Source organism: Vitis vinifera, chromosome 18 (genome assembly GCF_030704535.1).
Source record: "Vitis vinifera cultivar Pinot Noir 40024 chromosome 18, ASM3070453v1".
In the NCBI taxonomy this organism is placed as follows: Eukaryota; Viridiplantae; Streptophyta; class Magnoliopsida; order Vitales; family Vitaceae; genus Vitis; species Vitis vinifera.
In genome coordinates, this window is record NC_081822.1 from 33,102,687 (window position 1) to 33,129,406 (window position 26,720).

At 32.6% G+C, this 26,720-nt stretch overlaps 1 protein-coding gene, 1 long non-coding RNA gene and 1 pseudogene across 4 annotated transcripts; all 3 read left to right on the forward strand.

The window, feature by feature from the left end:
* Nucleotides 1-8,022: 8,022 nt before the first annotated feature.
* On the forward strand, nucleotides 8,023-12,769 carry LOC100251637 (disease resistance protein RUN1-like; annotated as a pseudogene).
* Nucleotides 12,770-12,905: 136 nt separating this feature from the next.
* On the forward strand, nucleotides 12,906-14,471 carry LOC109122058 (uncharacterized). The gene is made up of 3 exons (XR_002029499.1): nucleotides 12,906-13,618; nucleotides 13,832-13,986; nucleotides 14,420-14,471. It is a non-coding gene; the product is annotated as an uncharacterized LOC109122058 (long non-coding RNA).
* A 3,643-nt stretch (nucleotides 14,472-18,114) lies between these two features.
* On the forward strand, nucleotides 18,115-24,069 carry LOC100853815 (disease resistance protein RUN1). 3 transcript variants are annotated; one of them, XM_059734361.1, is made up of 7 exons: nucleotides 18,115-18,907; nucleotides 19,003-19,112; nucleotides 19,307-19,854; nucleotides 20,048-21,119; nucleotides 21,266-21,559; nucleotides 21,690-22,928; nucleotides 23,244-24,069. In XM_059734361.1, exons 3-7 carry the CDS (start codon nucleotides 19,343-19,345, stop codon nucleotides 23,979-23,981), a joined length of 3,855 nt encoding a protein of 1,284 aa, XP_059590344.1. In that variant the 5' UTR covers nucleotides 18,115-18,907; nucleotides 19,003-19,112; nucleotides 19,307-19,342; the 3' UTR covers nucleotides 23,982-24,069. The 3 variants fall into 3 exon arrangements, with proteins under 3 accessions (XP_059590344.1, XP_019073762.1, XP_059590343.1); XM_019218217.1 differs by having other exon boundaries at nucleotides 18,115-19,112; XM_059734360.1 differs by having other exon boundaries at nucleotides 19,003-19,854.
* The last annotated feature ends 2,651 nt before the right edge of the window (nucleotides 24,070-26,720 follow it).

The window sequence follows — 26,720 nt, forward strand, 5'->3', positions numbered from 1 at the left end:
TGTTTCAAATAAATTGTTTAGTATAAATTCAAGTGATGACAAAAACCTAGTTGGAATGAGTTCTCGCATAAAAGAAGTGGAATCCCTGCTTTTTATTGAGTCATTTGATGTTCGCATAGTAGGAATTTGGGGCATGGATGGCATTGGTAAAACGACACTTGCTCGTGCTATTTATAACCAAGTCTCTCATCAATTTGAAAGCTCTGCCTTTCTCCTAAATGTTGAAGAAGATTTCAAAAAAGAAGGTTCAATTGGCTTAGAACAAAAGCTTCTTTCTCTATTAGTGGATGATCGAAATTTAAATATAAGAGGGCACACTTCTATTAAGAGGAGGTTGCGCTCCAAAAAGGTCTTTATTATGCTTGATGATGTGAAAGATCAGGAGATACTAGGATACTTAACTGAAAATCAAGATTCATTTGGGCATGGAAGTAGAATCATTATAACGACTAAGGATAAAAATTTGTTAACTTCACATTTAGTGAACTACTATGAAATCAGAAAATTAAGTCATGAGGAAGCCATGGAGGTCCTTAGACGTCATTCTTCAAAACATAAACTTCCAGAAGATGATCTCATGGAGCTATCAAGAAGAGTAACTACTTATGCTCAAGGCCTTCCATTGGCTCTCAAAATCTTAAGCTCTTTTTTATTTGGCATGAAGAAACATGAGTGGAAAAGTTATTTAGACAAGCTAAAAGGCACTCCTAATCCAGACATCAACAAAGTACTTCGAATAAGTTATGATGAACTAGACAATAAAGTAAAGAATATGTTTATGGATATTGCATGTTTTTTTAAGGGAAAGGATAAAGATTATGTAATGGAAATACTTGAGGGTTGTGGCTTCTTCCCTGCTTGTGGAATAAGAACTCTTCTTGACAAATCTTTCATAACTATTTCTAATAACAAGCTCCAAATGCATGATTTAATACAACATATGGGTATGGAAGTTGTTCGCCAAAACTCCCCTAATGAGCCTGGAAAATGGAGCAGGTTGTGGTCGCATGAGGATGTCTCCCATGTAGTGAAAAAAAATACGGTGAGAGTGATCTGCATAAAATTTCTTTTTCATACATGTATGTGTATTGCATGCTTTTCACTTATCCTTTGACTCTTGGTTGGTAGGGAACAGAAGAAGTTGAAGGCATATTCCTTGACCTGTCAAATTTGCAAGAGATACACTTTACCTCTGAAGGCTTTACAAGGATAAACAAACTTAGGCTGCTCAAAGTCTACAAATCTCACATTTCTAAAGACTCCAAATGCACCTTCAAAAAGGAGGAATGTAAAGTGTACTTTTCTCATAACTTAAAATTTCATTCTAATGATTTGAGATATCTATATTGGTATGGATACTCTTTGAAATCATTGCCAGATAATTTTAACCCAGAGAGGCTGCTTGAATTTAACATGCCTTATAGCCACATCAAACAACTTTGGAAAGGAATTAAGGTATATATGACTAATTTATTTATGTTGTTTAGATGATATATGAAGTTGAAAATTGATTTATTTTATCCGCTTTTCTTTTATTACAGGTTCTTGAGAAATTAAAATTCATGGAACTTAGTCACTCTCAATGCCTAGTGGAAATCCCGGATTTATCAAGGGCTAGCAATCTTGAACGGTTGGTTCTCGAAGGTTGTATTCATTTGTGTGCAATTCACCCATCCCTTGGAGTTCTGAACAAACTCATTTTCTTGAGCTTAAGAGACTGTATAAACCTTAGGCATTTCCCAAACAGTATTGAGTTAAAATCTCTTCAAATTTTTATCCTTTCTGGTTGCTCAAAACTTGAGAAGTTTCCGGAGATCAGAGGGTATATGGAACATCTATCAGAGCTCTTTTTAGATGGGATAGGTATAGAAGAACTACCCTCATCAATTGAGTATGCCATTGGGCTTGTTGTATTGGATCTAACAAACTGCAAAGAGCTCAGAAGTCTTCCAAATAGTATTTGTAATTTGGAATCTCTCAAAACCCTACTGCTTTCTGATTGCTCAAAGCTTGAAAGTTTGCCACAAAACTTTGGGAAATTAAAACAGTTAAGGAAGCTTTATGCAGACCGAACTCCTATAAGAGGTTTGCCTACCTCCTTTGTTGACTTGAGAAACCTTGAAGTATTATCTTTTCATGGCTGTAAAGAACCAAACCTTTGCTTTCCCGCTTCTGCTTTGGAAAAGTTCAAATTCCCTTGATTTCTTGTTGCCTCCTTTATCAACTTTACGCTCCTTACAAGACCTAAATTTGAGTGACTGCAATATAGTGGATGGGCCACAACTAAGTGTTCTTAGCCTCATGTTGTCCTTGAAGAAGTTAAATTTAACTGGGAACAACTTTGTTAGTCTGCCCTCAAGCATCAGTCAACTTCCTCAGTTGACAGTACTTAAGTTGCTAAACTGCAGGAGGCTTCAGGCGATACCAGAGCTCCTATCAAGCATAGAAGTAATAAATGCACATAATTGCATACCATTGGAGACTATCTCAAATCAATGGCATCACACATGGCTTAGGCATGCTATATTTACCAATTGTTTCAAAATGAAGGAGTATCAAAGCAACATGGAATCTAGTTTTGGGATTGTGGTAACTAATATTCACCAATTTGGATTGAGATCCAGGTATCATCCTCAGGTTTGTTCTCTCTCTATCTGATGTCGTCATTTTGATTATATGGAAAAACAAGTATGTTGTGGCTTCACCATTCCAAGTGACAATATCCAAGGACTTCAATTTCAATTCTATTTTCAAGTTCTTTTATGATAAAACATATTTATTTATTAGTTCATAATTTAACCTTTTGTTGAGAATCTCAATCATATAGAATTTTTCTAATCTGGTTGTTACCTATTTTTTAGGGATAAATTGTATATTTTAAATTTGTTTTGTTCCTAGAAATTTGGGTGTATAGCTATAGATTTAGTTTGATTTGTTGTAACTTTTCTATAAAATGAAGCATGTTTCCCTTCCTTATTCAAATAATATACGACATTTTTTCCCTTTTTCTACATGGTATCAGAGCCAAGTTAATTGGTTATTCCCTTTCCTTTTCCTCTCATTCTTTCCAGTTATGTTCTTCTTCCCTTTTCATTTCTATTGTTATCTCTTTACAATGTCAGAAATTTCTGAATCTACTCCTTCCATTACTGTTGGTTCCAATTCCTCAAAAATTACCCACATCCAATTCTCATTCCCACTCTGTCCAGATCACCACAATCCGCCTTAATGAGAACAATTTTCTCAGATGGTCACAATATGTTCGGATGTACAATAGGGGCCGAGGCAAAATTGGTTATTTGATTGGTGACACCAAAGAACCAACGAAGATGGACCTTAGCTAAGCCACTTGGGATGCAGAAAACTCCATGATCATGGCATGGCTAGTAAATTCCATGGAGGAGGAGATTAGCTTGAATTATATGTGTTATCCCACTACCAAAACTCTTTGGGACAACATTATTCAAATTTATTCAGACCTTGGAAATCAGTCCCAAATCTATGAGTTACAACTCAAATTGGGCTATATTTGTTAAGGTGAGAATTTAGTTACCAAATATCTTAATGTCATTAAGGGTTTATGGCAGGATCATGACTTATTTAATGACTATGAGTGGAAAAATATGGATGATTGTAACTATTTTAAGAAAATGGTAGAAATTTCACGAATATTCAAATTTTTAATTGGGCTTAATGTTGAGTTTGATGAAGTTCGGGGTAAAATCATTGGTCGGCAACCTCTCCCTTCTTTAGGTGAAGTATTCTCTATAGTGTGTCATGAGGAGAGCCGGAGGAATGTTATGCATGGGAAGAAGCTCTCTAGACCTGTCGAAAACTCAGCTTTATTGGGCACTGCAACAGCGGCTTCTCGTAATCCTAATAACCAGCATCATCCGGATGATAAGCTAAGAGTTTGTGTGATCATTGTAATAAACCACGCCACACTTGTGAAACCCACTGGAAATTACATGGGAAGCCAGTTGATTGGAAGCTCGTTGAATGGAAGACTAATAAGCAAGGCAACTTTAATAGTTTCCCTGCTAAAGCACATGCTGCCAAGACACCCTCATTGAGTAAATAATAATTAGACCAACTACTACAATTGCTAAAACCTGCTCCACCGACTCCTTGTACTCCTATAACATCTCTAGCTCAATCAGGTTTGTTGATGATCATACACGCCTATGCTAGCTTTATCTAATGAACTCTAAGTTTGAGGTTGCAAAACTCTTTCAAGATTTTTATTCTATGGTTGAAAACCAATTTCAAACCAAAATAAGTATTCTTTGGAGTGACAATGGAATAGAATTTTATAATGATTGTTTAGGTGATTTTTTGCTAGAGAAAGGTATTTTACATCAATCAACTTGTAGGGACACTCCTCAACAAAATGGAATTGCAGAACGTAAAAACAGACATTTACTTGAAGTAGGTAGAGCTCTTATGTTTCATATGAATATTCCTACATACCTTTGGGGGGATGCAATTTTAACAAGTTGTTATTTTATTAATAGAATGCCTACAAGGGTTCTAAACTATGCAACACCTTTACAAACTCTTAAGAATACTTTTCCAAACACACGTCTCACGTCAGATTTACCCTTAAAAATTTTTAGATGTACAGTGTTCGTCCATGTGCCAACTCGTTTTCTATCCAAATTTGATCCAAGAATTGAAAAATGTATTTTTCTAGGTTATGCTCCTAATAAAAAAAAGGGTATAAGTGTTTTAATCCTACTACTAGGAAAATTCATGTTAGTATGGATGTCAACTTTATTGAAAATATTCCCTTTTATAACAAAACTACTCTTCGGGGGGAGAACTCTAATGAAGATTAGTTTTGGCAACAAGAACAACCAAAACTTAGTATTTTTTTTCCTGAAATAAATCAAAAAACAGATGTTTTAATTAGTGAAAAATGGAGAAATACTGATTTATCTATGCCAAATCAAATTACATCACATGGGGAGAAACTCTACAACCTATGTCCACTAAACTTCGTGTTTATACTAGGCTTCGGTTTAATTCTAATACTGAGAATAATCAAGTCAATCTTGAGCATGGTTGATCATCGATCAACTCCTAGTTCTCAAAATCCAAGTAATCTTCCTATGGACTCCACTCCTTTACCTATTTTTGATCTTGATATCCCTATTGCAATCCGAAAAGGAGTTAGGAGTTGTACCAAATATCCCATTGCCAAATATTTGTCTTAATTATCAAAGAATCTCAGGAAAATATAGAGCTTTCACTTCAAATATCTCTCACTTATTCATTCCTAGAACTATACAGGAAGCACTAGGACACTCAGAGTGGAGATCGGCAATTCAAGAGGAAATGAATGCTCTTTTGAAAAATGAAACATGGGAAATTGTTGATTTACCTAAGGAAAAGAAAACAATGGGATGTAAGTGGGTTTTCACAATCAAGTGTAAGCCCGATGGTAGCATTGAAAGATATAAGCCAAGGTTAGTAGCCAAAGGTTTCACACAAACCTATGGAATTGACTACCAAGAGACCTTTGCACCTATTGTAAAGATCAATTCCATTTGGATTTTACTTTCTCATGTAGTACATTTTAATTGGCCTTTGCACCAATTAGATGTGAAAAACGCTTTCTTAAATGGCGATTTGGAGGAAGAAGTGCTTATGGATTTACCACTAGGTTTCGAAGAAAAGCTAGAAAAAAAAGTTTGTAGATTAAAGAAGTCCTTGTATGGTTTAAGCAGTCCCTTAGGGCTTGGTTTGAAAGATTTGGAAAAGTAATCAAGCTTCAAGGATATATTCAAAGTCAAGCTAACCATACAATATTTTATAAACACTCAAGAGAAGGAAAGATTGATGTGTTGATAGTTTATGTGGATGACATTATTCTAACTGGTAATGACAATCTAGAACTTGAAAGATTGAAGAAAGCTTTAATTCGTGAATTTGAGATAAAAGATTTGGGTCCCCGAGATACTTTCTTGGTATGGAGTTTGCTAGATCTAAGAAAGGTATTTTCATTTCTCAAAGAAAATATATACTTGACTTATTAAGTGAAACGGGTTTACTTGGATGCAAGGCTACAGAAACTCCTATAGAACTGAATTTAAAACTCCAACCAGCAAGTCCAGTAGAGGTGATTGACAAAGAGAAATATCAATGCCTAGTTGGGAGACTTATTTATCTCTCTCATACTCGTCCTGATATTGCTTTTGTTGTAAGCATGGTGAGTCAATTCATGCACTCACCAAATCAGGGACACTTTGATGTAGTGTACATAATTTTAAGGTACTTAAAGGGGACTCCAAGAAAAGGACTTCTATATGAGAATCGACGACATCTCCAAGTGGATGTGTTTACTGATGCAAATTGGGCAGGAAGTGTAATTGATAGGAGATCAACTTTGGGGTATTGTACTTTTGTTGGAGGCAATCTTGTGACTTGGCGGAGTAAAAAGTAGAGCGTTGTGGCTAAAAGTAGTGCTGAAGCTGAGTTTAAAGTTGTAGCCCAATGAGTAAAAAGTAAAAAGTAGAGCGTTGTGTTTACTGTTTTTACTTATTACTTAAAGTTGTTTTTTATTTTAAATTATACTATTAAGTTATTTTACCAAATATATTTAATTTATTTAATTGCTTAAATTAAGTTATTAAATCACTTTAAATTATTAAATTAATTTACCAAACATCCACTAAATAAATTAAAATCCTTTTTGGGTTAGACCTACCACCCATGTCATATGTTTTCCCTTTTTATTTTCTTCATTTTTAATTTATTTGTTTATTTATTTCCTTTGCAAATTAGTAAACATATTTAGACGTATTATTCAATTTCATGATTGTTGTGTGGTATTGGGAATTATATAAACCAACCAAGCATTTGTATTTGCATAGATCAATTTAGAGTTGAGATCTCAAACCTAGGACTCCATCTGTAGATGGAGTAGATGCTATAGATTTTTCCTTTAAGAAAATAATGTTAACACAATTCTAGAGTCAAACATTAGGTAAAGAAATTTTGTTCATTAAAAAGATCTTGAAAAATTAGGTATCTATGCAAAATCAAATGCTAAAAGTGACTAATTGGATTTTATCAAGTAACATTTTTTCATAGAACATTATGGTCATGTTTCGTTACCCGAATATAACATAAGATAAGATATGAGAAAGGACTGCATATTCTATCCCATGTTTGGTTGGTAATAAGATAAGTGATGAAATAAATTATCATATCCCTTAGTTAACCAAACATGAGATAGCATAAATAGTGAAATATATTATTTTTTATTTTTTTGTATATGCCTTTTACATGGGATGTGTTAATCCTAAAGTAAGATATAGGATATACATATCTCATCTATCATAAATTATTGTATACATGAATTATTGTTATATATTAAATAAAATAATATAAACATTATTCATAAAATCTAAATATTTTAATCATTACTATTGTTAGACATAAGAAAATATTCATTTTTTTTAATAGAAAATATGGGAACGTAGTATAAATTTTATTTTAAATGTTGAAAAATAATATATACTTCATTATACATTTTTATCCATTTTATAAATCATACGTAAGTATAATATAACATATTATATCAGATATATTACCTTAAGATATTATGTCCATGGCATATTATATTCAAGGATATCATTTTTCATTGTAAATTATATTCTAGAATAAGTATTTCCAAATTCATAGAATATATCCTAAACATATCTTATTTTATCTCATCTTATCCTATCAACCAAAGCCTATGCTCAACTTATGAAGTTAGCTTTTGATAATGAATGGGTGAAATTGCTTAGTCTCATTTTATATAATATAGTTGACTTTAATCTATGCCAACTAACCTACTCTTGGCTCTGGCTTGGATTTCTTCACCATGTGATTTGTGTCGTATTAAAGCATCAAGAGACTATTTCTATGTAACATATTTTATTGTTCAATTTTGTTTGATAATTCAAGAAATAAGATTTTTCTTGGTTGGTTTTTTTGAATTCATCAAATTTTGGTGTTTGGAACAGGCTAATTTCGAATTGAGAGCTGAAATCTCAAAATTTTCATTCTCTGTTCTGCTCTTTCTGCTTCAACGATGGCTGCTGCTTCTTATTCTTCTCAGTGGAGTTATGATGTGTTTCTGAGTTTTAGGGGAGAAGACACCCGCAATAACTTCACTGCCCATCTCTATGACGCCTTGTGCCGGAGAGGAATCAACACTTTCATCGATGATGACAAGCTGGGAAGAGGTGAAGCCATATCTCCAGCTCTTTTTAAAGCGATTGAGAGGTCAATGTATTCTATTATTGTTTTGTCGGAAAATTATGCATCTTCTAGGTGGTGCTTGGAGGAGTTGGTGAAGATAGTAGAGTGCATGAAAAGCAAGGGACAGAGGGTTCTCCCAATTTTCTACAACGTGGATCCATCAGATGTTCGCAAACAGAGGGGTAAAATTGGAGAAGCACTGGCTAAGCATCAAGAGAACTTGGAGAATTTGGAGAGGGTTAAGGTTTGGAGGGAGGCTCTCACTCAAGTTTCAAATTTATCAGGCTGGGATTCCCGGAATAAGTAAATTTCTAAATCTCATTTTAGCTATTTATACGTGATGATATGCATGCTGAATTGCTCTGTTGATACACCCATAACATGAATCGGTCTTTATTTTGCAACCAATTATCACACTTTTCATTGACTTTGTTCATTAAGTTTATGTTTGGTTCTAGACAATTTAAGGGAAAATACAAGCGAAAAAAATAAAAAGAAACTATGTTTGGTTCTTAGAAAATTTGAGAAAAAATGTGAGGAAAAGAAAAGAGAGAAGAAAAGTGGAAGGAAAGAAAAAATGAAAGAAAATAAATTACTTTTATATAGTTCTTCAAACTCATTTTATTTTTTAACTCTTTGATATAAAAGTCAAATAATTCGAAAATATATAAATTTTTAATTAATTTTAATTATTCTATTTTCTTTGGTGTTTTTCATACGGATCAATTTTTTTTTCTATAGTACAACCTATTAAATAAATAAAAAATTCTTAACATTATTCTTTTTTCTTTTATACTTTCCAAGATCCAAATATCACCTAAGAGTTAGAATAATCTAAGAGTTAGAATTACCAAAAAAAGGTTGATGATGAGTTGGTTATGACTCATTGAATATGTAAATTATTATTATTATTATATTGTTTTTTTAGCATTGCTACTTGGTATGCTTTATTCCAAGTAATAGTTACCATATAATCGGTTTATGAATCAATACTTATAAGAATTATCTTAATGTAGTTTATTCTTAATTTCCATAGTTGCAATGAATAAAATGATCTCACCTCATTTAATTTTTTTTTTTACCATCTTTTGTGATCTACTAGACTCATATGTGTTATTTATTCACTGTGACAGGAATGAGTCAATGCTCATTAAAAAGATCATCACCAATGTTTCAAACAAATTGTTTAGAATGTATTCAAGTGATAAAGAAAACCTAGTTGGAATATTTCCTCGCATAAAAGAAGTAGAATCCCTGCTTTGTTTTGAGTCATCTGATGTTCGCATAGTAGGAATTTGGGGCATGGCTGGCATTGGTAAAACAACACTCGCTAATGCTGTTTATAAGAAAGTCTGTCATCAATTTGAAAGTTCTGCATTTGTTCAAAATGTTGGTGAAGACTTCAAAAAACAAGGTTTAATTGGCTTTCAACAAAAACTTCTTTCTTTATTAGTGGATGATGGAAAGTTGAATATAAGAGGATGCACTTCTATTAAAGCAAGGCTTTGTTCCAAAAAGGTTTTTATTGTGCTTGATGATGTGAAAGATCAGGCGGTACTAGAATACTTAACTGAAAATCAAGATTCATTTGGGCAAGGAAGTAGAATCATTGTCACGACAAATGATAAACAATTGTTAACTTCAAATTTAGTGAACTACTATGAGATCAGAAAATTAAATGATGATGAAGCCATGAAGGTCCTTTGCCATTATTCCTCAAAACATCAACTTCCATATTATGATTGTATGGAGCTCTCAAGAAGAGTAACTACTTATGCTCAAGGCCTTCCTTTAGCTCTCAAAATTTTAGGCTCATTTTTATTCGGTATGGAGAGACATGAGTGGAAAAGTTATTTGGAGAAGCTAAAAGACACTCCTAATCCAAAGATCAACCAAGTACTTCGATTAAGTTATGATGAACTAGATCATAAAGTGAAGGATATGTTTCTTGATATTGTATGTTTTTTCAAGGGAGAGGATAAAGATTATGTACAGGACATATTTGAGGGTTGTGGCTTCTTTCCTTCTTCTGGAATAAGAACTCTTCTTGACAAATCTTTCCTAACTATTTCCAATAACAAGCTCCAAATGCATGATTTAATACAACATATGGGTATGGAAGTTGTTCACGAAAAATCCCCTAAGGATCCTGGAAAATGGAGCAGGTTGTGGTCGCATAAGGATGTCTCCCATGTATTGAAAAAGAATACGGTGAGGATGATGTGCATAAAATTTCTTTTTCATATGTATATATATATATATATATATATTGCATGCTTTTCACTTATCCTTCACTCTTGGTTGGTAGGGAACGGAAGAAGTTGAAGGCATATTCCTTGACTTGTCAAATTTGCAAGAGATACACTTTACCTCGAAAGGATTTGAAAGGATGAACAAACTTAGGCTGCTCAAAGTCTACAAATCTCACATTTGCAAAGACTCTGAATGCCCTTTCAAAACGGAGCAATGTGAAGTGCACTTTTCTCAGAACTTTAAATTTCATTCTGATGATTTGAGATCCTTATATTGGCATGGATACTCTTTGAAATCATTGCCACATGATTTTAACCCAGAGAATCTAGTTGAACTTAGCATGCCTTATAACCACATCAAACGACTTTGGAAAGGAATTAAGGTATATATGATTAATTTATTTATGTTGTTTGGATAATATGTAAAGTTGAAAGTTAATTTATTTTATCCACTTTTCTTTCATCACAGGTTCTTGAGAAATTAAAATTCATGGAACTCAGTCACTCTGAATGCCTCGTGGAAATCCCTGATTTAGAAAGGGCTAGCAATCTTGAAAGGTTGGTTCTTGAAGGTTGTACTAAATTGAGTTCAGTTCACCCATCCCTTTCAGTTCTTAAGAAACTAGTTTTCTTGAGTTTAAGAGACTGTATAAAACTTATGGATTTTCCAGAGAGTATTGAGTTAGAATCTCTTCAAATCCTTATCCTTTCTGGTTGCTCAAAACTTAAGAAGTTTCCTGAGATCAAAGGGTATATGAAACGTTTATCAGAGCTCTTTTTAGATGGGACAGCTATAGAAGAACTACCCTCATCAATTGAGTATGCTACCGGGCTTGTTATATTGGATCTAACGTACAAACTGCAAAATGCTCAGAAGTATTCCAAATGGTATCTGTAATTTGAAATCTCTCGAAACCCTACTACTTTCTGATTGCTCAAAGCTTGAAAGTTTGCCACAGAATTTTGGGAAATTAAAACGGTTAAGGAAGCTTTATGCAGACCGAATTCCTATAAGAGCTTTGCCTACCTCCTTTGCTGATTTGAGAAACCTTCAAGTATTATCTTTTCATGGATGTAAAGGACTGAATTCCCCTGATTTCTTGTTGCCTCCTTCGTCAGCTTTAGGCTCCTTAAAAGACCTAAATTTGAGTGACTGCAATATAGTGGATGGGTCACAATTGAGTAGCCTTGGCCTCTTGTTGTCATTGAAGAAGTTAAATTTAAGTGGGAACAAATTTGCTAGTCTGCCTTCAAGCATCAGTCAATTTCCTCAGCTGACAGTACTTAAGTTGCTAAACTGCAGGAGGCTTGGGGCCTTACCGGAGCTTCCATTAAGCATAGAAGTAATAAATGCACATAATTGCATATCATTGGAGACAATCTCAAATCATTGTCATTACACAGGGCTTAGGCATGCTATATTTACCAATTGTTTCAAAATGGAGTATCAAAGCAACATGGAATCTAGTTTTGGGACTGTGGTAAATATTCACCAATTTGGATCGAGATCCAGCTATCCTCAGGTATGTTCTCTCTCTATATGATGTCATCATTTTGATAATATGGAAAAACATATATGTTGTGGAAAAACAATTTCTATTCTATTTTCGAGTTCTTTTAAGATAAAACATATTTATTTATTAGTTCATAATTTAACCTTTATCTATTTTTTTCTTCGAACAATCATTCATATGTTAACAATATCTCAAATCAGAAAAAAAAATAAAATAAAATAAAAATGAACAGGAAGGAAACCTTAACCTTGTAGAATTCCTGAAGTTTTGCTGTACTTTCCAAAACTGTCTTTTGCAATGAAAGGAAGTTTCCACTTCTCTTTGTTTCCTCAAAGTTTTAAAAATATTATAATTAAAATTTGAAAATCAAAATATAGCAATCAAACACATCTTGTAGAAAATTTGAAATTTTTGTTTCTGGAAAAAAAATCCATATAATGATGTAGTGCCTAAGTGAACCCTAATTTAATTTGTGGCAATCTTCTTTGATCTCAATGTCATCATGACTTTGATTGTATAGGATCATGGAAGGCCCCTTCTATTCAGGATTTTAATCCCTGGAAGTGAAATACCGGATTGGTTCAGCCATCAGAACAAGGGGTGTAAATTTAGAAAGCCACTTCCAAGTAATTGGAATAATAGTAACTTTCTGGGTTTTGCTCTTTGTGCTGTCCTTGGTCTCAAGGATCTGATCCATCAAGAGATGCATTATTTAACATATGGCATAAGTTCCCGTGGTGGAATGTATAGCCTGCCTAGAATGAGTGATTTCATCCCTCACCGTTTTGAAGATGGATTAATTAAGTCAGATCATATATGGATGGCATATGCGCCTGCACCTTTATGCAAGAGCTGGGATGACTCAGAGGCTATTACCGTTTCATTTGTGATATCTGGTTCTCGCAACACAGTGAAGAGTTGTGGGTTTCGGCTAGTATACGCTGAAGATGTTAGAGACAACAATGCAACAATGATCCAACACATCTCTCCTCCTCAACATTCAAGTGTTATCCTTGAAGAACTTGACCACTCAATTCCTGAAGATGGCAAAGCCGGGAGTAGCCTTGACCCTAGGGAACCCAGTGGAAGTGGCTGCTCCTACACAAGCTTAGAATTAGAGAATGAAGATGAGTACCACACTGCTGACGATCTCAGTAGCAGTGACTACTCGAATGAGGACTTGGAATCAAAGAGTATTGATTACTGCTACACTCATGAAGAGGACCAAGCTCTAGCAGAAGGTACTGCACGCATGCAGGAACAGTGGATGAGGGCAAATGCAGTGGCAATGACACACACACCTGCAACAGCGCACAGGAAGAAGAGAGCAAAAATCTTGAAATGAGATCCACTTTTGCTTTTGGATTGATTTTCTTCTGGGATGAAGGGAAGAAACCCATGATAGAAAAATGGATAACAAAGGAGGAAGAGCAAAGGATGATTTGAATCTCCATAAATCTTTTCTCCCACTCTTTGAATTTCAAAATATACAAATTCTCCCTTTCATAGTGAAGAACTCTCCTATTTGCTCATTTCCTGGACCGCATCTTTTATTCAAATGGGAACAGGGCATTGTGAAAGGAATCTCTCAACTTCTTAGTAAGTTACTCATTTCTTATCACAAGTTTACATCATTTTGTGGTGTATAGTTGTATTTTTTTATTATATGCATGGGACTTTAACCATATAAATTCGAAGTTACCTATTCTAACAAAATTGTGGATTGAAGATTTTGCTTGAAACTGAACCAATTGCAGCAACATTGCGATTGCTACTTTACTGAAAACTCAGCCTGTGTCAACTGAAATGCAGAATCCAATGATTATCCAATCCAGATCCCATCCTAAGAATTCAGGTGTATTCTTTGTTAATGGGGTACCCCTGTTCAATAAGTCGGAGTGAAGATGAAATTCTCATTGATTGCAGCTAACCAAACAGAGGGACAAAATCATTGAAGAATGAAACTGGTATTTCCATGCTTTACCTCAATATTCTCTTTTGTTCATTTCGTCACCACTGAGAGATTCACAACTTTTTGGTATATAATTCTCACTTGTTCGTTACCACAAGTTTACAGTAGTGCTATGAAAAACTTAAAGATGCCCCAGAATTGTTATCTATTGATTAATTATCAAGGGTAATCCAAAGCCAGTGGATTTGTTACAATTGCATTACAATATATTGTCTGAAATTATGAAAGTAATTAATGATTAATCTCGATACAAACAAGGCTATATGTCTATACTTTTCTACACAGCCAAATCATACAGCCACAGTAAATGGGAAGGTTGCTTTTCTTCGCTCTATATGGAGTATTTAACACAATCGTCTAGGGAAGCTTAAATGTTAAGACATCTGTGGAAAATCCTGTCATTAACGGTTCTTTTTCCCATTTTTTAGGTTCCTGCCAACCTGGTGCTCTCTCGAACAAGGGTTTACAAGGGTTTTCAAGTCATTCATCTCGTTCTTGTTGCATCCAAGGATGAAAATATCGGTAATTACGGATATATCGATACTTCGATTTTACAAATATATCAGATATATCGGTGGATATTTTGGAAAAAAATATCAATAAACTTAAAATTGTTAAAAACTCATGAAAATATAAGGAAAACCTCATAATAATATAATTAGAAGTATAATAGATATTTTAAAGTTATTTTATTGAAAATTTTGATATATATATATATATATATATATATAACATAATTTATCTTATTTGATAATAACATCATATGCATTGATAAAAATATGAATTTTATAAGTATATATTTATTATTAAATTACATCTAATATTATGATATTTGATTATAATATGTCTAATTTTAAAATATATATTAATATTAAAATTATGATCTATTTAATTCAATTGTATTAAATAATATAAAATAAATTATGATATATATATATAAATTTTTAATATTTAATTAATTATTAATGATATTAAAAATATTATGAAGAAAATTATATAATTTTTATATTTTTGATAATCAATTAAAAGAAAATTTTTATTTAATTATAAAATAATTATAATTAATTTGCTCTTTAAAATATTCTTTTAATATTTTCTTTATATAATGAGTTTAAATATATATAAGTTTAGTGCACAATATTTAATAAGGGTAAGTTAGCCCAAATGGTAACTAGACTGCACGTAGCGGCATTGTAACACTTTGACTTCACTGTAGCGCGTTGACCATGCGATATATCGGGAAAAATCGTCGATTTATCGCCGATCTATCACAAGATATCGCCGATTTCTCGGGATTTATCCTGAAATATCGTCGATATTTCTCCATAAAATATTGTGTTGATACCCTCCGATACACGATATTTTGACAATATAACATCAGCAACCTTTTTAGTAATATCGACCACCTCTAGAGCTGCTGCCATTTCTTTTGTGACTGCACCAACATCCCTAGCACCTCCTTCCTCATTCAGGCAGAGGAATTGATTTTTGCAGTACTAAGAAGCTCTACTGTACACAATTTTCCCCTTAATCCCGTAGGTCAGGTCTTTGAAGGCTTGGAGTTTAGGTGGGCTGGCAACGACAACATCATGGGTTTTGAGGAATAGCTTGTTGATTTGGGGCGATGAGACTATGATTGTTGGAATAAACCCAGGTCGCATAAACATGATGGGGCCATACTTCTTGGCTAGCCGGCTGAGGTTGCGGTGAGGAAGATTTCCCAGCATGTGGAGGCCACCAATAATTGGAAACTCCTGGGGACTGGGATGGTAGTTTCCGGTGGGTTGCTCATAGTTGTTGGCTCCAAGAATGACTAGAAGAAAAGTAATGGTGAAAAGATGGGAAGGGAAGGGTTTGTGGGATGTTCGTTGTAGGGAAAATTTACCTATCAAAATAAATAAATAATTACACTTTTGATTGATGAATTAGATTAGTGTATTTTATGGAGAGTTTACATTTAGATAAGAGTGATAAGTCAGAATCCATGGGCTCCTTACAATGATCTCATCTAAAATAGGTAAAATTATCTTGTTCCTTAAAGCTAATTAAACAAGCCATTTGTTCAAAGTTTTTACTCTCATCTTAGGTAAATTTGATTTTCTCATATATGTTTGTGTTATAGAAAAAAAAAAAATATATATATATATATATATATATATAAAATTAAATTTAATTATAAATTTATATATGGGAGAATTATGTTTTAGGGGTAGATGGGCCCCTAAATTAACAAAAAGTCCATGTAACTCTTCAAATTGAGCCCAAGACCCAATGAAAGTATGGAAATTGAGTTGAAGGATATCATCCTTCAATATTTCCAAAAATGCCCTTTGTTGATTTTGAGAAAAAAAAATTAATATTTTTGAAAAATACTTTTATTTAATTTAATATTTTTTTATTTAATTTAATATTTTTAAAAAATACTTTTATGTAGTTTAATATTTTTTAAAATACTTTTATTTAATTTAATATTTTTTAAAAATAAAATTTATTTAATTTAATATTTTTTTAAATACTTTCATTTAATTTAATATTTTTGAAAAAAAATATTTAATTTAATATTTTTGAAAACTACTTTTATTTAATTTAGTATTTTTGAAAAAAAATTATTTAACTTAATTTTATAAAATATTTTATATGTGTTCTTAAAGGGTATATTTGTCCGTTACTATTTCATATCCTTCAACTCAATTTGAAGAGTTATATGGACCTTTTGTTAATTTGAGGGTCCATATACCCCCAAAACATAATTCTCCCTTTATATATTTTCAAAATATATAATTTTTATATCAAAAAGTTAAAATAAGTAATAATTTATTAACTTTAAATTTATTTTTATTTTTATTTTCTTTTTCTTGTAATTTTTCTCAAGCTTTCCAAAATCAAATATAACCTTAATGAATACCAAATATTTATCTATAGTTTATATAAAACATTATATGTGTTTTTTGTTTTTTAATATAGAAATATAATACTAATCCGTATTTTGTACGTTGAAGTACATAAATTACACAAATAAATCATTATTACAATTAATTTTTTTCATCTCTCCGTATTGATTCCACTAAGAGTGATTGCATTTTTTATTATTTTTTCTGATATGGTTGCAAGTGGCTGATTTTTTATTTTTTTAATATTTATTATCTCTATTAATGATTAGGTGGCGTCTAATCCCAACTTTTTCATCTCTCTCTTTTCCTTTTTTTTTTTTTCAATTACTTTTGCTTTCTTATTTCTCATATGAGATTGGCGTTATCAAAAAGAGTTTTAGATCTAATTTTCAACAATGGTTTTTTTTTTTTAAGAAATAAAATTATGTTTGAAAATTAAATGCTAAACAATTGTTCTTGAGTTAATAAAAATAATTTTTAAGAAACAATCAAACTGAAAAACTTATTTGAAAGTTATTGATGTTGGTTTTTGTTTTTTAAAATTGAATATTTTCTTTAATTAACTTAATATTATAAGTATATAAATAATTTTCACATTCACACTTTATAAAAAAAATAAAAATGTTCTATTTTAAAATTCTTATAATTTTTTAAAAATAAATGATTATTTTATAAATATGTTCGATTTTAATAATTGAAAAATTATTCTATCAAAATATCATAAATCGATAAATATCAATAACTAGATTTTATGAAAATAAAATTAATGATATATCAAATAATAATGCATTATACTTGAAAATTTGTGATCTATTTTTTTAATAATATAAAAAATTAATTACTAATGATATATTTATGATATTTTTTTAAAGAATATTATAATTTTATTTAAAATTAAATTTTATTTTATATTTAATAATTATTAAAAGATAAAAAATTCTTAAAATAAATCAAACTAAATTATTTATAGAAATTTATTAATTTTTACTATTTTACACATGGTTTTAAAAATCGAGATTTGCCGGTAGGATTGCCGACGTTCGGGTTAATTGAGCTACAGAATGGTTGAACCGGATCGGATCGGATGAACTAAGGGTTGGATCGGCGAGTAGGATGGTTCAATCATTTTAAATTCTTTTAACCCCATCAAAACGACGTCGTTTTGATGCTTCTGGCTTCAAAACGACGCCGTTTTTCTGAGTATAAAAATTTGCTTTTCCCACCGCCACCAAACCCTCCCCTCGCGGCCGCCCCTGTCTAAGCTCCAGCGCCAGCCGCCCACTCTTGCCGCCGGCCCGCTTTACATATATCTATATATTGGGACCGAAATCAACAGCAATTCCTTTTCATTTCATTTTTTTGGTCCTCTATTTCCTTTTCTCTTTTCAGTTCTCGATCTCCTTCTCCTATTCTCTTCTCTGTTTCTCTTCCCCTCTTGTTCTCTGTTTCTCTTCCAAGATCCAAACTTTTATTCACTAAGGTTGAACTATTTCACCCTTCCAAGATCAAAACATTACTGACTGAGGCCAAAATCCAGATCTGTGGTTGTTGTAGAGATTTCAAGTTAGGGTTTCAGTTTTTGTTGTTCTTTTTATTTTTTGCATTTTTGGTCTTTTGTGTTAATGTTTATGTTTTGTTGGTTTCTGGGAAATCCTAGAATTTATGGGGGTTGGTTTTGGCTTTGAAATCCATCCGAAAAATCATATGGGGATAAAATCCGGAAATATCTGAAAAATATTGAAATGGAAATGACCAAAAAATAAAAAAATTGTCATGTCGAATTTTTGTTAGACCGATTTTCCCATTTTCTGATTTTCCCTCTCATAGTGCAAAGAATTTCCCTCCGCAATGTAAAGAAGAGATGAGAACACTCAAGAACACGGGGAACATCTTATCACTCTCTCTCTAACTTTACCTATTTCTCTTTTACATGGATACCTTTTTTTGGGAGAAGTAATTTCATTTGGAAGAAGCAAACTCACCAAGCATTTTCTGCTGCTTCTTCTTTCTACTTTCTACTTTCTGGCAAGTATCACGGCCTCCATCTTTGCTTGTATCCTTTCATGTGCTTTCCTGCTACTCACTGCATATAGGTGGAGCTTTTTCTCTTCTTGTTGCAGAAGTTCTGTTGTGAGGCTTGGCTTCAATTACATCAGCATCTGCATCGACATCATCCGTCAATGTTTTTGGTTACTGTTGCTTACCGTTCTCTTGTTCAGATTTTTCACAGGTGTATTCTTTAATTGAGCCTCACTTGCGTATTTCTTCTTTGCAATCAAGCAAATCCAGCGTTATTATTCACTTTTCATTTGATAATTCAAAGAATTAAAATTGTAATTACACGTTTTTTGCTATGTTTATTGGGTGTTGATTGGAAAAATTGGAATTATGTAATCAATTGTACCTCCTTTTTCTTTCCTACAGGATCATTTAGAATTCATCACTCATAGTACCTCGGCGATGGCTGATGCTTCTTCTTCTTCTTCTTCTTCTTCTTCTTCTTCTTCTTCTTCTTCTTCTTCTCAACACAAGTATGATGTCTTCCTCAGCTTTCGAGGAGAAGACACTCGCAATAACTTCACTGCCCATCTCTATCACGCCTTGTGCCAGAAAGGAATCTACACTTTCATCGATGATGACAAGCTTGAGAGAGGCGAAGTCATATCTTCTGCCCTTGTTGAAGCTATTGAGAACTCCATGTTTTCTATCATTGTTTTGTCAGAAAATTATGCATCCTCTAGGTGGTGTTTAGAGGAGCTTGTAAAGATACTGGAATGCAAGGAAAACAAGGGACAGACGGTTCTCCCAATTTTTTACCATGTGGATCCGGCGGATGTGCGAAAACAGAGGGGAAAATTTGGAGAAGCCTTAGCAAAACATAAAAAAAATATGGAGAATATGGAGAGGGTGAAGATTTGGAAGGATGCTCTCACTAAAGTTGCATATTTATCAGGCTGGGATTCACAGAATAAGTAACCATCTAAACCCTTTTTCACTCTAATGTTTATTTTTTATTCTAAACATTGTTAATTTGTGATTAATATTTCTATTTATATATGAGTTACAATAATTAGACCTACACATCTTCTCCTATTTTCTTTATTTTTGATATCCTCTTTATGGTTTGGTAGACTTTATCACATTTTTGTGCTTCAACTATGGCAGGAATGAGTTGCTGCTGATCAAGGAAGTGGCTGAGAATATTTGGAATAAATTGCTCAGCACATTAACAAGTGATACTGAGGATCTGGTTGGGATAGATTCTCATATTCAAGAAGTGGAAACGTTGTTATGTTTAGAGGCAGATGATGTTCGCATGGTTGGAATTTGGGGTATGGGCGGAATAGGGAAAACTACCCTTGCTAGAGCTATTTATAAAAAAATTTCTGACAAATTTGAAGATCGTTGCTTTCTTGATGATGTAGCAGATTTGGCAAGAAAAGGTCAAGATTTAAAGAAGCTACTTCTTTCAAATGTATTGAGGGATAAAAATATTGATGTGACAGCCCCTTCGTTGAAGGCAAGATTACACTTCAAAAAGGTCCTTATTGTTATTGATAATGTGAACAACCGAGAAATATTAGAAAATTTAGTGGGAGGGCCTAATTGGTTTGGTCCAAAAAGTAGAATCATTATAACGACTAGGGATACACATTTGTTGGCCGCATATGGTGTGAATGATGTATATGAGGTCCAGAAATTACAGGATGAAAAAGCTACTAAGCTCTTCAACCATTATGCCTTCAGAAATGACACCCCTTCAAGAGATGTTATAGAGCTTATTGATCATGTCATTGCTTACGCTCAAGGCCTTCCACTGGCTCTTAAAGTTTTAGGTTCTTCTTTATGTAAGAAAAGCAAAGATGAATGGTTGTGTGAATTGAATAAACTACAAAAAATCCCTAATATGGAAATTCAAAACGTGCTTCAAACAAGTTTTGATGAGTTAGATTATTATCAGCAAAATTTATTTCTAGATATTGCATTTGTTTTTTGGGGGGAGTTGAAAGATTTTGTAATAGATATACTAAATAGTTGTGGCTTTTTCCCCATTAGTGGAATAAGAACTCTCATTGACAAGTCACTCATAAGTTATATTGATGATCAGCTGCATATCCATGATTTACTTATAGAAATGGGTAAGGAAATTGTTCGCCAAACATTTCCTGAAGAGCCTGGCAAACGCAGCAGATTATGGATGCAACAAGATATCTGTCATGTATTAGAAAACCTTACGGTGAGGATTAAATACATGAACTTATTTTTCATAAAAAGTTTTAAGCTTCAAAAATATCATTTTCATTTAACCATTTGTGCATGTACATAGTTTTAGTGAATGTTTTTGTTCTTTTTTTTATAAATTTTTTGCATGCTTTTCTGTAGGGAACTGAAAAGGTTGAAGTTATAGACCTTGATTTGCACGGCTTAAAGGAAATACGATTTACCACTGCAGCCTTTGCCAAGATGACTAAACTTAGAGTGCTTCAAATTGATGCTGCTCAAATGCAATGTGAAGTACACATTTCTGATGACTTTAAATTTCATTATGATGAGCTGAGGTATCTTTTTTGGGACTATTATCCTCTGAAATTATTGCCATCTGATTTTAAGTCTAAGAATCTTGTGTGTCTCCGCATGCCTAATAGCCACCTTACTCAGCTATGGGAAGGAAATAAGGTATGGTTGATTTACTTGTATTTTTTCTTTCTTTTCTCAATTCTTTTTTTAAGGGGGTGGGGGAGAGGGAATAATATGTTATGTACATAATTAAGTGCAATTATTTATAATCACTTGTCTTTTGTTACAGGTTTTTGAAAGCTTAAAATATATGGATCTTAGTGACTCTAAATACCTTACGGAAACTCCAGATTTCTCAAGGGTCACCAATCTTGAATGCTTGATTCTGGATGGTTGTACACAGTTGTGTAAAATTCACCTGTCCCTTGGAACCTTGGACAAACTCACTCTCTTGAGTTTGGAAAACTGCATAAACCTTAAGCATTTTCCAGGCATCTGTCAGTTGGTATCCCTCAAAACTCTCATTCTCTCTGGTTGCCCAAAGCTAGAGAAATTTCCTGATATAGCACAGCACATGCCATGCTTATCCAAGCTCTATTTAGATGGGACTGCTATAACAGAACTCCCCTCCTCAATCGCTTATGCCACTGAGCTTGTTCTATTGGATTTAAAAAATTGCAGAAAGCTCTGGAGTCTTCCAAGCAGCATTTGTCAATTGACACTTCTTAAGACCCTTTCTCTTTCTGGCTGCTCAGATCTTGGAAAATGTGAAGTGAACTCGGGGAACTTAGATGCTTTGCCAAGGACCTTGGATAAACTTTGTAATCTTTGGAGGCTTGAGCTGCAAAATTGCAGGAGCCTACGAGCATTGCCAGCGCTTCCATCAAGCTTGGCCATTATAAATGCAAGAAATTGCGAATCACTGGAAGATGCAGGAGCCTTCAGTCAGTTGGTATCCGTCAAAACTCTCATTCTCTCTGGTTGCCCAAAGTTAGAGAAGTTTCCTGATATAGCACAGCACATGCCATGCTTATCCAAGCTCTATTTAGATGGGACTGCTATAACAGAACTCCCCTCCTCAATCTCTTATGCCACTGAGCTTGTTCTATTGGATTTAAAAAATTGCAGAAAGCTTTGGAGTCTTCCAAGCAGCATTTGTCAATTGACACTTCTTGAGACCCTTTCTCTTTCTGGCTGCTCAGATCTTGGAAAATGTGAAGTGAACTCAGGGAACTTAGATGCTTTGCCAAGGACATTGGATCAACTTCGTAATCTTTGGAGGCTTGAGCTGCAAAATTGCAAGAGCCTACGAGCATTGCCAGTGCTTCCATCAAGCTTGGAATTTATAAATGCAAGTAATTGCGAATCCCTGGAAGATATCTCCCCTCAATCAGTTTTCTCACAATTGAGAAGGTCTATGTTTGGAAATTGCTTCAAACTAACCAAGTTTCAAAGTAGGATGGAGCGTGATTTACAGAGTATGGCAGCCCATGTTGACCAAAAGAAATGGAGGTCCACTTTTGAGGAAGTAAGTTCTCTATGGCTGCAACTTGAATATATATATATATATATATATATATATATAAATAAGATTAATGTTTATTACTAGTTTTTCATATTTTCAAGAAAAATGTTTTACTGGTACCGACATACAATTTTATCGAGGCCTTGTACTTGATTGTTTTTTTGTGGTTATCCATATAAAAAGAAAATGATAAATTTGAATGAAATCATCAGAGTGCAATTTTTTAATAAATTTTAAAAATTAAATTGATGTTTTATTACCAAAAACAGTAGGGTATATGGGATCTCTCTTACAATCATCATGGTTTCTGTCCTGCAGCAAAGCCCAGTAGTTCATGTCCTATTCAGCACTGTTTTTCCTGGAAGTGGAATACCGGATTGGTTTGCGCATCGTAGCGAAGGGCATGAAATAAATATACAGGTATCTCAAAATTGGTATTCTAGTTACTTTCTGGGTTTTGCTTTTTCTGCTGTTGTAGCGCCCGAGAAAGAGCCCCTTACAAGTGGTTGGATAACCTACTGTGACTTGCGATGCGGTGCTTTTAATTCGGAATTGAAATCCAATGGCATATTTTCCTTCTCCTTCGTTGATGATTGGACTGAACAACTTGAACATATAACAATTGCGTCAGATCATATGTGGCTGGCCTATGTACCATCATTTCTCGGCTTCTCTCCTGAGAAATGGAGTTGCATTAAGTTTTCATTTCGTACGGACAAGGAGTCCTGCATTGTGAAGCGTTGCGGAGTTTGTCCTGTGTACATTAGAAGTAGCACCCTTGATGACGCAGAAAGTACCAACGCACATGCCTACGACCTAGAATGGTTTGAGAGGCAGCCAAACCCTTCCATATCCAACATTAAGATTCGTTCTTTGGTTTTCATCGCTATTCTTAGCTTCTTGCTTCTTGTTCGCATTTTTTATTGGGCTCCATGTCAGATCCCACCACTTGTCGATGCTCTATTTTGGATCCCACCACTTGTCGATGCTCTATTTTGGATCTCAACACTTCTGGGAGGCGTGGTACTCTTGCTTTTTATCCTATATAGCTTATAGGAACATATTATTTGTACATTATATATATATACACTTATTTTCAAAGTGAAAACATGTCTTCCATTGGTTATATATTTGCCTTTCCTCCTATACTCGAGTGAGATTGAGCTCAAGTTCCTTCATTTCTAATCCAACGAGCCACCATTTATAATGGTTTCATCTTTTAGTTTTATTTAAGAGAGTTTCTTAAAATGCCAAAAACAATATTTGAAGGGGAAATACAATTTTGAAGAATGGATAAAAGTCTTAATAATAGGTCTCAAATAAATCCAATGGAAAACATCTCTAACAGTTTGATGCTTTGAAGAATTGATTTATAGTCGGCTTGACAGTGCTTTTGGAAAACACTTTTAGTATTAAAAAATGATTTTTTTAGAGAAAAATAAGGTATTTAACAAAATTCAGATATCATTTTTAAATTTTTTTTAAAAAAATTGCTTTTTAGTTGAAGTATTTAGGAGTGTTTTTATTTGAAGTATTTTCTCAAAAAGTGTCTTTAAATAATCATCTATCAAGTATTTATTTAGGAAACGTTATAAATGATTTTTTAACTTTTAAAGGCACTGTCAAACGGTGTCTTGCTTACAAATCTATCTTTTCTTCACAACTATACTTGATAAATATTTATATACAAATGCATTTGAATTTTACTACAGTTCAAACTTTATATCTTACTTTAATTCAAATTAATAGTAGACTTCTATTCTAATCCAAACCCTATATTCTATTCTAATTCAAACTAATAATAATCAATGGAGCCCTGGTAACCTTTTATCTAAACATAAGTCAAGTCAACTCAGTCTTAATTGGGCTAAAAATTTTAGAACACAACATACAACTTTTTAGATTGAGTTTAGATTTGAGTTGGGCTAAAACCTTAGAAGACATTTAAAGCTACTTTTCTTCCTTACTGTCTTATATTATTTTATTTTGATTTTTACTATGTTGTTTAAAAACATTTTCTTATTTTTATTTTAACCTTGCCAAATTGAATTCTCTTAACCATTGATTCCCCCATTTGCCTTTTTATCTTAAGAAAAAATTATGACAAAAGAAAAAAAAAAAGGGAATATATGAAAAAATCCAACAAAAATGAAAAATATAGTCATACAATATTCATAATGATTTGGATTGTTAGAACCATCTTTGATAAAGGCCTTATTAGTAAAATCCAAAATAAAACGTAAATTAAGGAAAAAGAGTACACTGTATTAACATTTTTATCATTACAATCCCAATCATGTAAGCACAATTATGCTTTCTTCAATAGTTTAGGATGACAATTGATCTCTAAAATGTTGCATACCAAGATTAAAGATGATCTTCTTTAACTCGGTAGTTTGTATTAGCCTTTATGAATGCCTCTACTAGATTACCATTTAATCTTATATGTTGAAAATTGATTTCACTGTTCTTCTACACCTCATGTATATAAAAGAATTTTGATAAACCTTCTTTTGATCTATGTAATGTATGTGATCTTATTTTCATATAACATTGTTTGATTTTCTTTGATGGAAGATAGTCCACATCATTCTTTAATATGATGAATTACATATCTCAATAAGACATATTTACAACTTGTTTTGTAAATTATAAATATTTTGAAGTGATTTAAAGAAGAAACAACTATGATTTGTTTCATTAATCACCAAGATATTAGAGTATTATCACAAGTATACACATCTTAATTGTTTGAGAACAGAGCACTTTAAAGATCTAAAAGATATCTAACATTTATATATATATATATATATCCGAGCAATTTGATTTTGATCTTTTTTTAAAAAAATAAAAAAAAATCATATTAATTGTTCTATGAAGGTACCATAATGCATGTTTAACTCTATTCTAACATTTTTGAATGGACACAAAACTATATTTTGTGTACAAATTGACAAGAAATGATATATTCAATCATATACAATTTGCTCAACATATTAATTACACTAAGATATGATACTTATGGACAATGTATTCCTTCATTGGCTTCCTCACAATATAATAAATTTTAATAATAATTTTAAGAAACAACACTTGAAAGACTATTTTCAAACCTACATCAATTGTGTACCATGGCAATAGCATCACACAAACAAAACTTCACACCTAAAGATATGATTTCAAGCTTAAAAATTATTCATTAACGCTAATAATCTTTTGTGGCATAAAATCCCATCTTTTCTAAATGTGTTTTGCCATAGCTGATTTTGGCAATTTTTTTAATTGTTATAAATTAAGGTGTCATGTATTTTAAAAACATTTTCTATTGTATCTTATTTTTAAAAATAACAGGAAAAGGAAAATACGAAGATAGAAGTGGTACCTATAAAAATCCAAATCTAGACTATTTAGAGTTCATTTGACAGTAATCCTAAAAAACGTTTCTAGTTTGTTTTACTACTTGAAAAATATTTTTTTTTTTGAAATGTTTCATAAAATTACTATTAAATAGATTTTTAAAGTGCGTTTAAACGTTTTTAGTCTTTCTAACACTTGAATAATATAAAATTTTCAAGTATTAAAAATGTTAAAAGCGCTTTCTAAAATTACTGTCAAATGGACTCTCAATATGGATCTAAATTGCTAAAAAAAAAAAAAAAAGATTATGATATAAATTAAGAAATTTGAAAATGTATTCATAGCACAATTGAATTGGTGATCTACTAAAATATTACAGCTGTCTATCGGACCCAAAAGAAAATTGCTGTAACGGGTGAAAATAGAAAAAAAAAACCG

What these genes read in the sequence shown, in the direction of transcription:
- LOC100853815 (XM_019218217.1), top strand. Translation starts at nt 19,343, where the DNA reads ATGGCTGATGCTTCTTCTTCTTCTTCTTCTTCTTCTTCTTCTTCTTCT. An exon ending in ATGTATTAGAAAACCTTACG is followed by an intron (nt 21,120 to 21,265) that starts GTGAGGATTAAA and finishes GCTTTTCTGTAG; the next exon opens with GGAACTGAAAAGGTTGAAGT. An exon ending in AGCTATGGGAAGGAAATAAG is followed by an intron (nt 21,560 to 21,689) that starts GTATGGTTGATT and finishes CTTTTGTTACAG; the next exon opens with GTTTTTGAAAGCTTAAAATA.